The sequence below is a fragment of the Narcine bancroftii genome, chromosome 10 (genome assembly GCF_036971445.1).
Source record: "Narcine bancroftii isolate sNarBan1 chromosome 10, sNarBan1.hap1, whole genome shotgun sequence".
NCBI classification, from domain to species: Eukaryota; Metazoa; Chordata; class Chondrichthyes; order Torpediniformes; family Narcinidae; genus Narcine; species Narcine bancroftii.
The window spans coordinates 41,551,770-41,564,602 of NC_091478.1; the positions used below are offsets into that span (position 1 = coordinate 41,551,770).

The 12,833-nt window shown below is 41.5% G+C and overlaps 1 protein-coding gene across 9 annotated transcripts in view; it reads left to right on the plus strand.

Moving 5' to 3' along the window:
- arid5b (AT-rich interaction domain 5B) overlaps positions 1-4,905 on the plus strand; it is a 137,355-nt gene extending 132,450 nt beyond the window's left edge. For all 9 annotated transcript variants that reach the window (XM_069900744.1, XM_069900746.1, XM_069900745.1 and 6 more), the window contains one exon: positions 695-4,905. In XM_069900744.1, the coding sequence (XP_069756845.1) occupies positions 695-2,806 (2,112 nt within the window). In that variant the 3' untranslated portion in view covers positions 2,807-4,905. The remainder of the gene's footprint in view (positions 1-694) is intronic.
- Positions 4,906-12,833: the final 7,928 nt, after the last annotated feature.

A 12,833-nucleotide genomic window follows, 5' to 3' on the forward strand; every position in this document is an offset into this window, starting at 1 on the left:
AAGGGGTTGTGTGTTGCTTCGGAGAACATCTACTTCTGTAATTTAAAACCTTTATTTAAAACTTTATTCTTACTTTTCTTTCAAATCTATTATTTACTTATTTCCTTTTTTTTTTGCTGTTTGTTTGAGTTTCCGGTTGACTTGACTGAATGGTGGATAATGGGGATTTTACTGTACTAGAAATAAACCAGAAAATGCTGAAAAAAAACTCAGCAGGCCAGGCAGCATCTGTGGAATGAGAAACAGTTGAAGTGCCACACAAGAGAAACAAGGTCACAGAGAATGTGGGAAGGAACAAAGGGGATATTTCTGGTAGGGTGGTGATGGGGGAAGGAAGAAAAGGCAAAGCTTCTTTCTTTCTCTGGGTAATGTGTTGCTACTGCCTGACCCACGTAGTCTGACCATATAGTTTTAAAAAAATGGAAAAGGTAAAAAAAGGATAGCAGGCAAAAGCGGCCAGTTCTCATCCAAACAAAATGGGCAAGTTAATTAAAGCAGTCTGTTAATTCATCCTATCAGCTAAATCCCTATTGTCCCCACCTTCTCTGATCCCCATTTTCCTTTCCAATTCCAAGGGGTCCCAGACCTGAAACCATCACTTTCCTCTGATGCTGCCAGGTGTGAGACAGTCACATTCTCGCTGAGCCTGTTCTCCTTCCGTGTAAGTTTTACACTATTTTGTTTTGTTCGCCAGGCAACTTCAGCGCCTGAGGGTGCCCAAGAGGTGGACGTGCCAGGAGAGGTGGTAGGCTCAGTGCCGGAGGGAGTGGTGACGAGGGAAGATGGCGAGGTGGAGGACGTTGCCCAAGGCTCCGACGGCACGGCGGGGCAGTCCACGGACAGCTTCGGCAAAGCCACAGTCGAGCAGTCAGATGGACGGGAAGCCGAGGAACCATATTCCCACTGTAGCCAAGCATCCTGCGCAGGCGAGGCTGCAACCTCAACCCAAAGTCCAGAGGAAGGGGAACCTCACTCAGTGAATACTGATGATACTGCCTCCAACCTGAATCACCAGTCACTGCAGCACCCACCTGACCTGCTGGAAAATGGTCCTCGGGAAGAGACGGCCACCAAGGTGGTTCCGTCCCAGAAGTGCCCCGAGAGGGATGCAGACCTCTCCGCTCAAGCTGATCAGCGACTGAAGGAGGAGGCTGAGAGTCGTCCAGGGAGTGGGGTCCAGAGACGGCAGCCAGGGAGAGCTAACCCACACCCTCTGCCTTGCCCTCACAAAGATAAAGAGGAGATGTCTGCCACCACGAAACATGACACCTGCCCTAGCTACATGCCCATGGTGTACTCCAGAGGACATCCTGGCATCATGTCCCCATTGGCCAAGAAGAAGTTCTTATCCCAGGTCAGTGGCACCCTGCCTAACAACTATTCAATTGGAGCCCCACCGCCGTTAATCAGCAAGAAAATGAACGACAGTGCGGATGAGATGGTTACAGCTGAGAGTAATATCTTGCAAGGTTCCTCGTCTGACCAGTTGGCTCTCAACAGGCCCTCGGTCATCCAACGTGCGCACAGTTTTCAGAAGCGAGGTACGGACGAACGGGGTGATGCGTTTAAACACGATGGCTTGAATAAATCATCAGATTCTGAGTCCACCTACCTTTCCAACCATCACCTCGACTGCTCGGACACATTCAAAGGTGCCAGTCCTTATCCTTACACCTCCGACCTCCTAGACAGTGAAAGTTCCGAGAGGAAAGGTTGCCAACCATCGCAAGTGTCAAGTTTTCTAGCAGATTTTTATTCCTCCCCCCACCTACACAGTCTTTACAAACATGCAGAGCACCACCTTAATAGTGACCAAACATCAAAATACTTGAGCAATGTCACAAAGGATAAGAGTTCATTATTTATGCAACATAAAAACCAGGATGCGGGCTATTTAAATTACCTTTCAACTGTGCACCAACCAGAAAAAAAGTTTGGAGTGAAACTTCCTACCGACGAGCAGCCCACTGACTTGAGTCTTCCAAAGCTGAAGAAAATGTTGCCCAAAAATTTGGCTAGCACATCACTTCCCTCGCCACTGCAGCCAGACGTTAAAAGTACCACAGCAGGCACGCAACCAGCCAATCCCGACTGTAACCCAAAAGCTTGCCGCGTCCCTCCTATGCCTGTGGCAGCCAACCCCAAGCCTAGTGAGGTCGTGTCTCCACCGGCCCCGAAGCTGGAGGAGGCGGTCAGACCCACGATGGGTTCCAAAAGTGCTCCGCAGGTCATCGGGACCACGAAGCCCATCAAAAGGAGACGTGAGAGCGCCGACAGCGGTAGCAGCGAGAGCCCAGAGAAAAAGCTCCGGGCTGTGTCTCCCATCTCAAAGGACCTGGTGATGAAAGAAAAGACTTCAGATTTGGAAGGTGAAGGCAGCAAAACCCTGCCACCAGGGATTTTCTTGGAGGGCCACAAGTTCCCGCTGCCAACTCCAATTTTCCCGGGTGTATATCCTGGAGCTTTTGTATCTCAGGTGCAAGATATGTGTGACGGCTTGAGCTCCCATTTCCCTGTTGACTATGCCCATCCCTTACAATACTTGAAGAATCAAGCTGTGCTCTCTCCGCTTATGCAACCACTTGCAATCCATTCCTTCATGATACCGGCAATGCAGAGACAGATCCTTGCTTCAACGAGTGCTTCGCCTCATCTGTATAGACATCTGTCTGCAGCTGCCACCCCAGTTGCAGCCTCTTACGGAGATATTTTGCACCATAGTCTTTATCCATTGGCTTCTCTGAACCCGCAGGTTGCTTATTCCACATCGCCAATCTCTTCCCTACATCCCAGCACAAAACTATAAACGTTTCATAACATAAAAGTTGCTGAAAGCGTCAATAAATGTGTGGCGTAACGACCTGACATTCCACGTTACAATGCAAGACTCTGTGACTGCAAGCTGCCAGCAACAGGTTTATGTAGTACTTGCATTCACTCTAGGTGTTGTTATCATCTACAAATCGTAAAATTTGTTTTTTTTCCCCGTACGTATAGTAATTATAATCTTTGTACATAGAATCCTTTTGTCTGTGATTTAACACTATCACTAGTAGAATATAGCAACACATTTAATGGGTGTAAATATTCACTACAAACATTTACATCTTAATTTATGCAACTGTAGTCAGGATCTGTGTGCCATTTCTGTTTCATTGATGTTTCTCACAGTGTCACATGATGGATGTGTTGAGAATTGTGTTCTTGTTCCAGAACAGGATAGACATAACTACAGGAAGTTCTCTGCAGCTGTAAATGTCTGTTTGGATTCTTTTGAATCCTTTCTGTAGAACCCATATGCGGTGTTTAATTTCTGCACTATGTAATAGTCCACCACTTTTTTCCCCATTGTTTTGCTTTGGGCATAATTGCCATTCTAGTCATTGTTGAGAGCTAGATTTCCCTAATGATAAAAGCAGAACCAGTGACTAAATAAATTAACTATAATGTGAGAAGCACTTGCCTCAGTCTTTTAAAATATATTGTTTCAAAATGCATGTAAATATTTCAGAATGTTTTCACACTTTCAATTTTTCCATTGTGAAGTTTCAAACCTGCTGCAGTTAAACGTCCACACAAATACACGTAAAAGATTTGTAAATAAGATGACTGCAATTCATAATTGCTGCATAACAGGAAAATAATTTTATGTTTAGATTCTCCCCATCTTGTGTTTGTTACAAAAAGTATAGCTGCAAGAGTTCTTTCTGTGGTTCTGCATGGTTTTGTCAAAATTTTCAAACTGTAAATCTCATTAAACAAGGCAGATTTTGAAAAGAAGCAAGAATGAAGCTGAATAATAAATGGAAAAAAAACAAGATTCCACTTTGGCATCCACTCGCATTCTGCTGGTTTTGTAATAAAGCCCCCTCAGTCTATTCCTGTTGTCTCTGCAGCTGTTGGTGAAGCTTTAATAAGATTTGTGTTGAAATGCAATTCTGGCTCTTTGTTCAATTCCTGAGCTTGGCTCAAAATCTCTGGCAGCCTTTTGTTTCTCATTTGGACTTTGGAAAATTTCGCTTTACCTTTTAAAAGTACCCTCAAATTAAACAGGCTAATACTTTCAAAGAAGCCCTTTCTTAAACTTATTACAACATTTGCTTCTGGAGGACTTAACATTTGGTTACAATAATTTCCTTTCAGCTCCACACTAAACATGTTTAATTGATGCCTTGGTATTGCATGTGGTTTTCTGGCAGCCTCACTACTACATCAAGAACTAGCTGTGCCTTTTCATTTCAACAACACATTAAAGCTTCAATACTTAACTGCACATGTTTTTCGAAGGTATACCACGGTCACATCTGGTCCAGCTTTGTAAAGAGCACCGTGATCATAAGTATTGTGAAATCAGGATATATTATTTTTGTTGGTTTCCATGCTCGTAATGGATCATAACGGGCACTTAAGAGATTGTTTGTGTGATTGAGGCTATATTAGTTACAGAGCGTGTAGTTCTTATGTGGTTGTTTCATTTACCATGATGCATAGCTTAAATATTTTCAGGCTATATCTTATCAGAAAGATGTTTATACTGACATGTTATTATTATAAAACTTGTATTTTGTAAATAATGAACATTTCTTTTTGCATTGTTGTTTTGGTTCTATAGCACATTTTCATGTATGGTGATTTGTATATAGTTAAAAAGTGAAGACCGGTAACATTCAGATAAGTCCTAAAAGTTTAAGGTTATTGAGTAACCTCACTTTAGGTTCAAACTACAAGTCTAATGTTGCCGAGCCAAATGTAAACACTAAAATTTTGTTTTTGTATGTTCTTAAAGTGTACTTCTTGGCAAATGCTTTTGATACTTTGTGCCAATAGTTTATCAATCACATAGCTGGCAAAATATTTTGTACTTTCTGATCCACTGTTATATTTAATAAAAGTTTTACTACTTAACAGATGTGTGATTTTCTTAAGTAGCTTGAATTATTCGCATTGTCTTGAAAGTTATGTTGTATCACGTCACATTGCTTTAATTAGTAGTGCAGCAATCTTGGCAGTGTCGCATTTCATTGATCCAAGGGAGATGTGAAGTGGTTTGAGTGAAATAATATCTTAAAGTAACATATCTGGCATTAATTCTAACTTAAAAATTGTAGCATTTTATTGAAGATGTCATACATATTTGGTGAATGCCCCATCTAAACTATTGGGAACCATGGCAGTGGTCTGGGCACATTGGTCTCTTACCTTCCTTTTTACCACCCATTTGTAGTCTTCAGGTCTGCTTGCTACACAGCCAAAGAACCCAGATTATCAGGAGTATGTTCAACTTCTCACCACTTGGGTTTCCACCAACTGTGTTGAGCAGAGCCCAGATTTTTGGAACAATATTTTCAACGATTTTTAAAAATTTCTGCCATTTTAAAAACATTTTTTTTATATGCATATCCATTAAATTTAATCTTCATCCCTTTTTACTGTTCACTCTTCTGATAAATATCAGTGATATTTGGAACCACTTAGAAATGTTTTGAAATAATTAGCATTATCAGAATTTAAAATGCCACACAATACCTAATGATGATCCATAGCTTAAAAGCAAGGCTTGGATTTAAACCCTGAAGTTCTTTTACCTGCAGGCCAGGCAGAATTTCTATTTATCAGTAGTGCAAACTGTATTCAAGAAAAAGATGCATTTACAAGAGAAATGTAAACAAAGAAATAAATGTAGGCAAGCTGCAAATACAGAAAAAATTCAGTAATAAATAATGTGCAAAATAAGAGTCTTATTTATTACTGAATTTTTTCTATATTTGCAGTTTGCCTACATTTATTTCCTTGTTTACATTTCTCTTTTGTAAATGAGTCTCTGAGTCTGTTGTTTAGGAATCAGATGGTGAAAGGGTAGAAATAGTTCCTGAACCTGGTGGGGCGAGTCTTGTGGCACCGAAACCTCTGTCCTGATGGCAGTAACGAGAACAGAGCACATCCTGGGTGGTGTGGATCCTTGATGTTTGCTGCTGCTCTCCAATATCAGTGTCTCCCATAGATATTTTCGATAGTGAAGAGAGTTTTAACTGTGATGTGCTGGGCTTTGTCCACTACCTTTTGCAGGGCTTTGCGCTGAGGGGGTATTGGTGCCCCCACACCAGGATGTGATGCAGCCAGTCAGCACACTTTCCACTACACATCTGTAGAAGTTTGCCAAGGTTTCTGATGTCATTCCAAACCTCCGCAAACTCCTGAGGAAGTAGAGGTGCTGACGTGCTTTCTTCGTGATGACATTTGTGTGTTGGGTCCAGGAAAGGTCCTCCGAGATGGTGACTCTCAGGAATTTAAATTTTCTCAACCTCTCCATCTCTGATCTCCCAATGATCATTGGATCATCTCTGTTTTTTCCTTCCTAAAGTCCTTTGTTTTGGTGACAATGAGTGAGAGGTTATTGTCAGTGCACTATTCAGCCAAGTTTTCAATTTCCCTCCTACATACTGACTCATCACTCCTTTTTTATATAGCCTACTACTGTGGTATCTTCAACAAATTTGTAAATGGTGGTGGTGTTGCACTAAGCCACGCAGCCGCAGGTGTGAAGCAAGTCGAGCAGGGGGCTAAGTTTTCAGCCTTGTAGTGCTCTGGTACTGATGGAGATAGTGGCGGGGATGTTCTTACCAATCTTCACTGAGGTGAGGATCTAATTATACATTGGGCCAGGACTTCTATTGATTATTATTGAAGGGATGATGGATGCTGAACTGCAGTCAAAGAGGATCCAAATGCCGAATAGCCTAAGATTGATCTTGGAAGCTAAGCAGGCTCAGTACTCGGAGAGGAGACCACCTAGGAAGACCAGGTGCTGTAGGTTTCTGTGAGGGGTGCTCTGACTCCCTTAAGGGGAGACAAAAGTTAAAGAATTTCATGTATGTTATATTTTAATTGTAGTATTACATGACAAAAATGCAACTTTTACCTTTAACTGTACATATGTTTGCTGTCCAGACATTCCATGGTTTTGTGTCGAGCCAGTGAGATGGCATCTGTGTTAGACCTGTTGCTGTGGTAGGCAAATTAGAATGGATCCATGTCCGTGCTTAGATAGGAGCTGATATGCTTCAACATTAGCCTTTAAAAAAACTTCATCCCTGTTGATGCAAATGCCTCTGCTTAGTAGTCATTTAAGCAGATTACCACACTCTTCTTGGGCACTGTTTGAAACGGGTGGGAACAATGCCCTGTTTGGAGTGAAATGTTGAAGATATCTGTGAAAACAATGGCCAGTTGGTCAGCACAAGCTTTCAGTCTTCAGCTGGGTACTCCGACTGGACTGGATGCTTTCTTGGATTCACTCTTTGGAAGGCAGCCATATGTCATCTTCAGATACTAACAGTAGAGGATCATCAGGGGATGTAGGGCTGCATAGTGGTTTTTCCTTGTTCTACTGGTCAAATTGGGCGAGATGGCATTGAGTTCATCTGAGAGTAGAGCTTTGCTATCTCCTACTGAAGTGGATTTAGTTTTGTGGCAGGTTATGTCATTTGGGCCCTGTCACAGCTGTCGGGTATCCTTCGTTGTTTCCAGACTTGACTGTCCTGCCTACTTCTGAGAAATGGCTTTCTGTAGGTCATACCTGCTGCATGTGTAGTGTTCTGGATCTTTGGACTTAAATACCTGTGATCTGGCTCTCAGCAAGTTCTGTATAACACCTTGCACCCTATCGGATGTGCTCATATGTTTTGTAGTCACTAAATTATTTATGATGTAGAATTGCTGATTTGTAAGTAAATATGGATTTAACTTGTGCATAGAAAGTGCAATAAGATTAACAGCTGCCTAATTGTGCCTTGATGTTCATGATCAAGGACCTGTGCAGAACAAAATATAATGACCACAAACCTTGCTGAGTGAGGAAATTAGGAGTAGTGCTGTTGAAAATAAAGTTTGACACGAGGGAAATATTTTATTCTTGACCTTGTCAGATTTATACTTGACCTTGGAGTTCTTGATACTGTCAGTACTAAAAAGGGGCCAAGAAATGCATTATTATTGGCTTCACTCAACATGATGACAGGAATTCTTAAAGAAAATCTCAATGGAAAATAAAAATGATAAGATCCTTAATGAGCTTTATTTTTTTCTCGAAATACACTTGATTAGGGAGTGTTTAAACTAAATTGGTAAGGGGAGAGCACCATCATGCATTAGTTAAGAGAAAACAAGGTGGACAAAGCAGTGGAGTTTTGTGCAGTATTCGAGTAGCAATTTGAAGAGTATTAGGTGGGAGCAGACTATGTTACCATCCAAGGAAGGCAAAGATTAGTTTAAAGTGCACGTCTAAACGGATAAAGCACACAAATAAGGTTTGTGAGCTGCAGGCACAAATAATTGCATGGAATTAAGATATAGTGGCTATAAATGCCTCTATTTTTAAGGATTAGAAATGGTCAAGTAAGATTTCTACATACGAAACAGAGATGGGGGAAGTGGCGGGACATTCCCACTGAAGGAGTCGGGGCTGAAATGGTTGTTGCCCTTTACTTTCCTATGGATGCTACATCACCTGCTGAGTTTCTACACTCAACCACACCATCTGCAGACGTTCTTGTTTACCTCCAAATTGTGCAGCAATGCTGGTGATTAAAGAAAGGAAAGGATAGAATGCATCTGACCGCAGATAAAAGGCAGCAAGGAACTAGCGCAAAACTGGCATACTCTGTAGCCCTCTAAATTATGGGAGTTGTGTACAGTTTTGGTCACCAAATTATAGGAAAGATATAAACAAAATAGAGAGAGTGCAGAGAAGGTTCACAAGAATGTTGACAGGATTTCAAGGTTTGAGTTACAGGGAAAGGTTGTGCAGATTAGGGCTTTTTTCTCTGGAGCGTAAAAGGTTGAGAGGGGACTTGATAGAGGTGTTTAAGATTTTAAAAGGGACAGACAGAGTAAATGTGGATAGGCTTTTTCAATTAAGAAACTAGAGGACATGGTTTAAGATTGAAGGGGGAAAATTATAAGGGGAACATGAGGGGAAATTTCTTGACGCAGAGGGTGGTGGGGATGTGGAATGAGCTTCCGGCAGACGTGGTCGAGGTGGGATCATTGGTTACATTTAAGGAAAGACTGGATCATTACATGGATAGGAGAGGACTGGAGGGGTATGGACCGGGTGCTGGTCAGTGGGACTAGGAGGGTGGGGATTTGCTACGGCATAGACTAGTAGGGCCGAACTGGCCTGTTCTGTGCTGTAAGTGGTTTATATGGAGGAGCAAATCAGCAGGAAAAATATTCAAGATTGGAGAGTTTCACTTATCGCATTATTGCCGGGAATAAAATTACAATAAAGAGAAAAATGATTTCTGAAATGTGTTCTGGTGTCTTTACTTGTACAGTAAGTTTTCAGTTCAATGAGGAAACTGGTTCTGGGGAAGGGAGGTGGCCATGTGGAGTAACATGGGTGGTGCTTGGCCTGCTGAGCATTTCTAACTGTGTATTTTATCTCAGATTACCAGTGCCTGCAGTGTTTTACTTGAGTTGGTAGGAGAACATCAGGGAGGGAGTAAGGCTGGAGGTAAGATTGTAGATGCTGAAGCAATCTAAGACAACTCTGTCATCAGAAGAGGACAAGTAGCAAGTGAGGTGGAGCTCATCGTTGGCAGGTAAAAAGAGGAACTATTTCAGGTATAGGCGAGGTATGTGTCTAAATGGAAGGAAGACGCAAGTGATGATGGGGACAGAAGTAAAGATATGAGGGTGTGGTTTCCTTCAGTTGAATAACTGAGCTGAAGCAGGATGAACTTAGAATGCTAATAAAATCTGCCTTTTCATATTTTCGATCTCACAAGAGGAGACTGCTGGTCCATTGAATCTCTTCTGGTTCACAGAGCAATTCTATTCTTCCAATAAATTTCATTATAACCTGTTCTTCCTCCACCTTTCCCTTGAATCTACCACCTGCCTACAGCAGCCAGTTAACTGACCAACCTGCTTATCTGTGGGATGTGGGAAGAAACCAGATAGCCTGGGGAAAAACATTCGGTGATAGAGAGAGCGTGCAAACTCTGTGCAGAGGTCAGGTTTGAGCCTGGGTTGCTGAAGTGGGGAGGGAACAGCTCCATTATCTGTGCCATCATTGTTGCTCCAAAAGAGGAAGGTAAAGGAAAATTTTAAAAAGTGTAAAATTGGAAATGCAAGAGAATGTCAATTATGGTTAAAAAAAGAAATATTTTCTCATATTAAAAGTGTTGGAGCTGCCTGAAACGAAGAAGGAAATCTCTACATATCCTCACGAGGTTGAGAGGGCAAGACTACTGGTCCCATCTTAACAGCATTTTACAGAAGCACAAATGAGAGAGTCCTAAATCATAGTTGGAAATCATCAGACTGGTTGTCACTACGGAGGATCATCAAAATGACCAAGAAGATCGCTGGTGTCTGAAATGTGGCTCGAAGAATTATTGAGGACCCTTTCCAGGCAGAACACAAGACCCACAAGAAGGAGGTATATGAGCATTAAAATTAGGACTGCAAGGCTAAGAAATAGCTTTAGCCCGCAGCCAGTGAAACTGATGAGCAGTATCCTGTAACTGAGTAAATCATCCTAAAATATTTATATTTTTATTTGAATTTTTATTATGTATGTGTGATTATCATGTGCTATGCATTGTGTATACACAGTGGTCTGAAGAAATGCTGTTTCATTGGGTCGTTCAGATGATAATGAAATATGTACATTGAGTTTGTCTTCCTTGGGGAAGAGAATGCTGCTACATGAGTGGGCGAGAATTGATAAGGAGGAACTACAATAAAGTTTGCTTCTTGTAGCTGGCTCTGGATAAGATGAATTCAGAGTTGCTGTAGGAAGTAGGGCTTGCTTGCTTTTCTAGCCAGGGGTGATGCACAACATGCTTGGAAAATGGCCAATATAACACCACTAGTTTGAAAGGAGGGTGAGGACATAGCATTATAAGTACAGGCCAGTCTCTGACAGATGGAATTTGAAATTTAATAATGATGTGATGTGATGCATTTTAGCTGAAAGAGGGAGTGATAAATTAACTCATTGGAATAGCTTGATAAACTACAGGAATGAAGAGATGGGTGTATATAAAAAGAGATAAATTTCTGAAAATAGGGCATATTGAGTGAGTGGCTGTGGGATTCACAGGCATAGAATACATAAACAGGGAAGTTACATAGAGCTGGTTAGAAAATGGTCAGACAACCTGTGGATTATTATGTCAAAATCTGATTACCACACTTGAGGAAAGTCCCAGAGGGAAAGCAGGAAAGATTCTCTAGAATGGTCCAAGTGAACAGTAACGAACTCTGAGGTTAAACTAGAAAAATTTGACATTGTGCTTGATCTAACAAAGAACTGTGAGAGGTGATATGACCATAAAGGGCCGAGAGAATAAATCAAAAGAATCCGTTCCATTCAGCACATAGTTCAAAGACTAAGTGACACATTTTAAGTGATGGGCAACACACAAGAAAGATGTTAAAGAAAAGTTCTTCAGGCAGATGGTGGTTACAATCTGGAATCCATTGCCTGTGCATCTGGTGGAAACAGTCAGGGTTTTCAAAAGGGTACAAGGGAAAATAGCTTTCAGGGCTACAGGGAAATGGGGAAGGAAATTGGGACTGATAGGATTATTCTTTGAAAGATGGTTTAGACTTCACAGGCCAATTGGCCTCAACCACTGCTGGTAATGACTTTATAGAAGATTTTCTACTTCACTCTTAAAGTAATTAAACAAATGACAGAGATATGCAGAGGAATTTACACCTTCAAAAACAATCTATGGATAAAAACCTCCAGACTCTGCATTGAAATAAATAAATTAATTAAATTATATTTTTGGTTTCTGCTAATTTATTGTATGTTACACATATTGTATGTTACCCGGTGCATTGCATTTTTTCAAGAGAATAGCATGTATTAAAATACTATGACTTGTAATTATATTGGAAATACAATGGATACTGTTATATGAATAAATAACCATGGGATCCACAGAAACCTTCCCACCATCATCCTAACACCATTCACATTGATCGTTGTTTCCACACCCCAAATCATTCTAGTCCTACTTCATATGAGATTCTCAATCCCCACCCATAACACTGGCATCCAATCCCAAGCCCTCCCCTAAGTACCTACCTGTCAGCTTCATGCTACCTTGCTTCTTAGGTCAACCCCTTCTTTTCCACCATCCATCCCCCAGGAAGGTGGAAACTGCCAATGCTATCACGTCCTGGATCCTAATTGTGGCCCTCTTCCTGAGCCCAGCCTCCAGAGAACAGGGAGAGGAGGCACATTTTCAAGTGACAAGATGTGCAATAAACCAGTAACCTGTGACCAAATCCCAAACGAATTTTGGTGTGGTGAGATAGGAGCAAAAATGGTCCAGTACCATTGTGGACCCTCCTTTCCAGCAGGTCCATTGGAACATTTCAAAACGGATCCATTTTGAGACATATGGCAACACGTAAACAAAAGTTTGTTTGCTTTTCTCATCTGAGTTGTCAATTTGTAATATTTCAATGCAGCAAAAACAAGGAGAACGTGATGGGGTGGTGGTGTGTTAGATATGCTAAATAGAAAGCAGTATAATTTGGCTCCTCTTTTTAACAGGAACTGTGTTAGTTATACCAATGTCTTTATAGAATTATCAACCGCTCCAGAAATGCCTAGATGGTGTTGCCCTGAAAAATTGTATGATGTTGGTGGTCAGTAGAGTGAATCTCCAATAACCTGCATTGCTGAAATCCTGGAGTCTAGTGCTCGTCTCGCTTGTTGGCCCTAAAAGTGAGCCAGAGGCCTAGAATACAAGTGCAGGGTGTGTTTGGAGCCAGGGCTCATAGTCGGGCTGGGGTCAAAGTCGGGA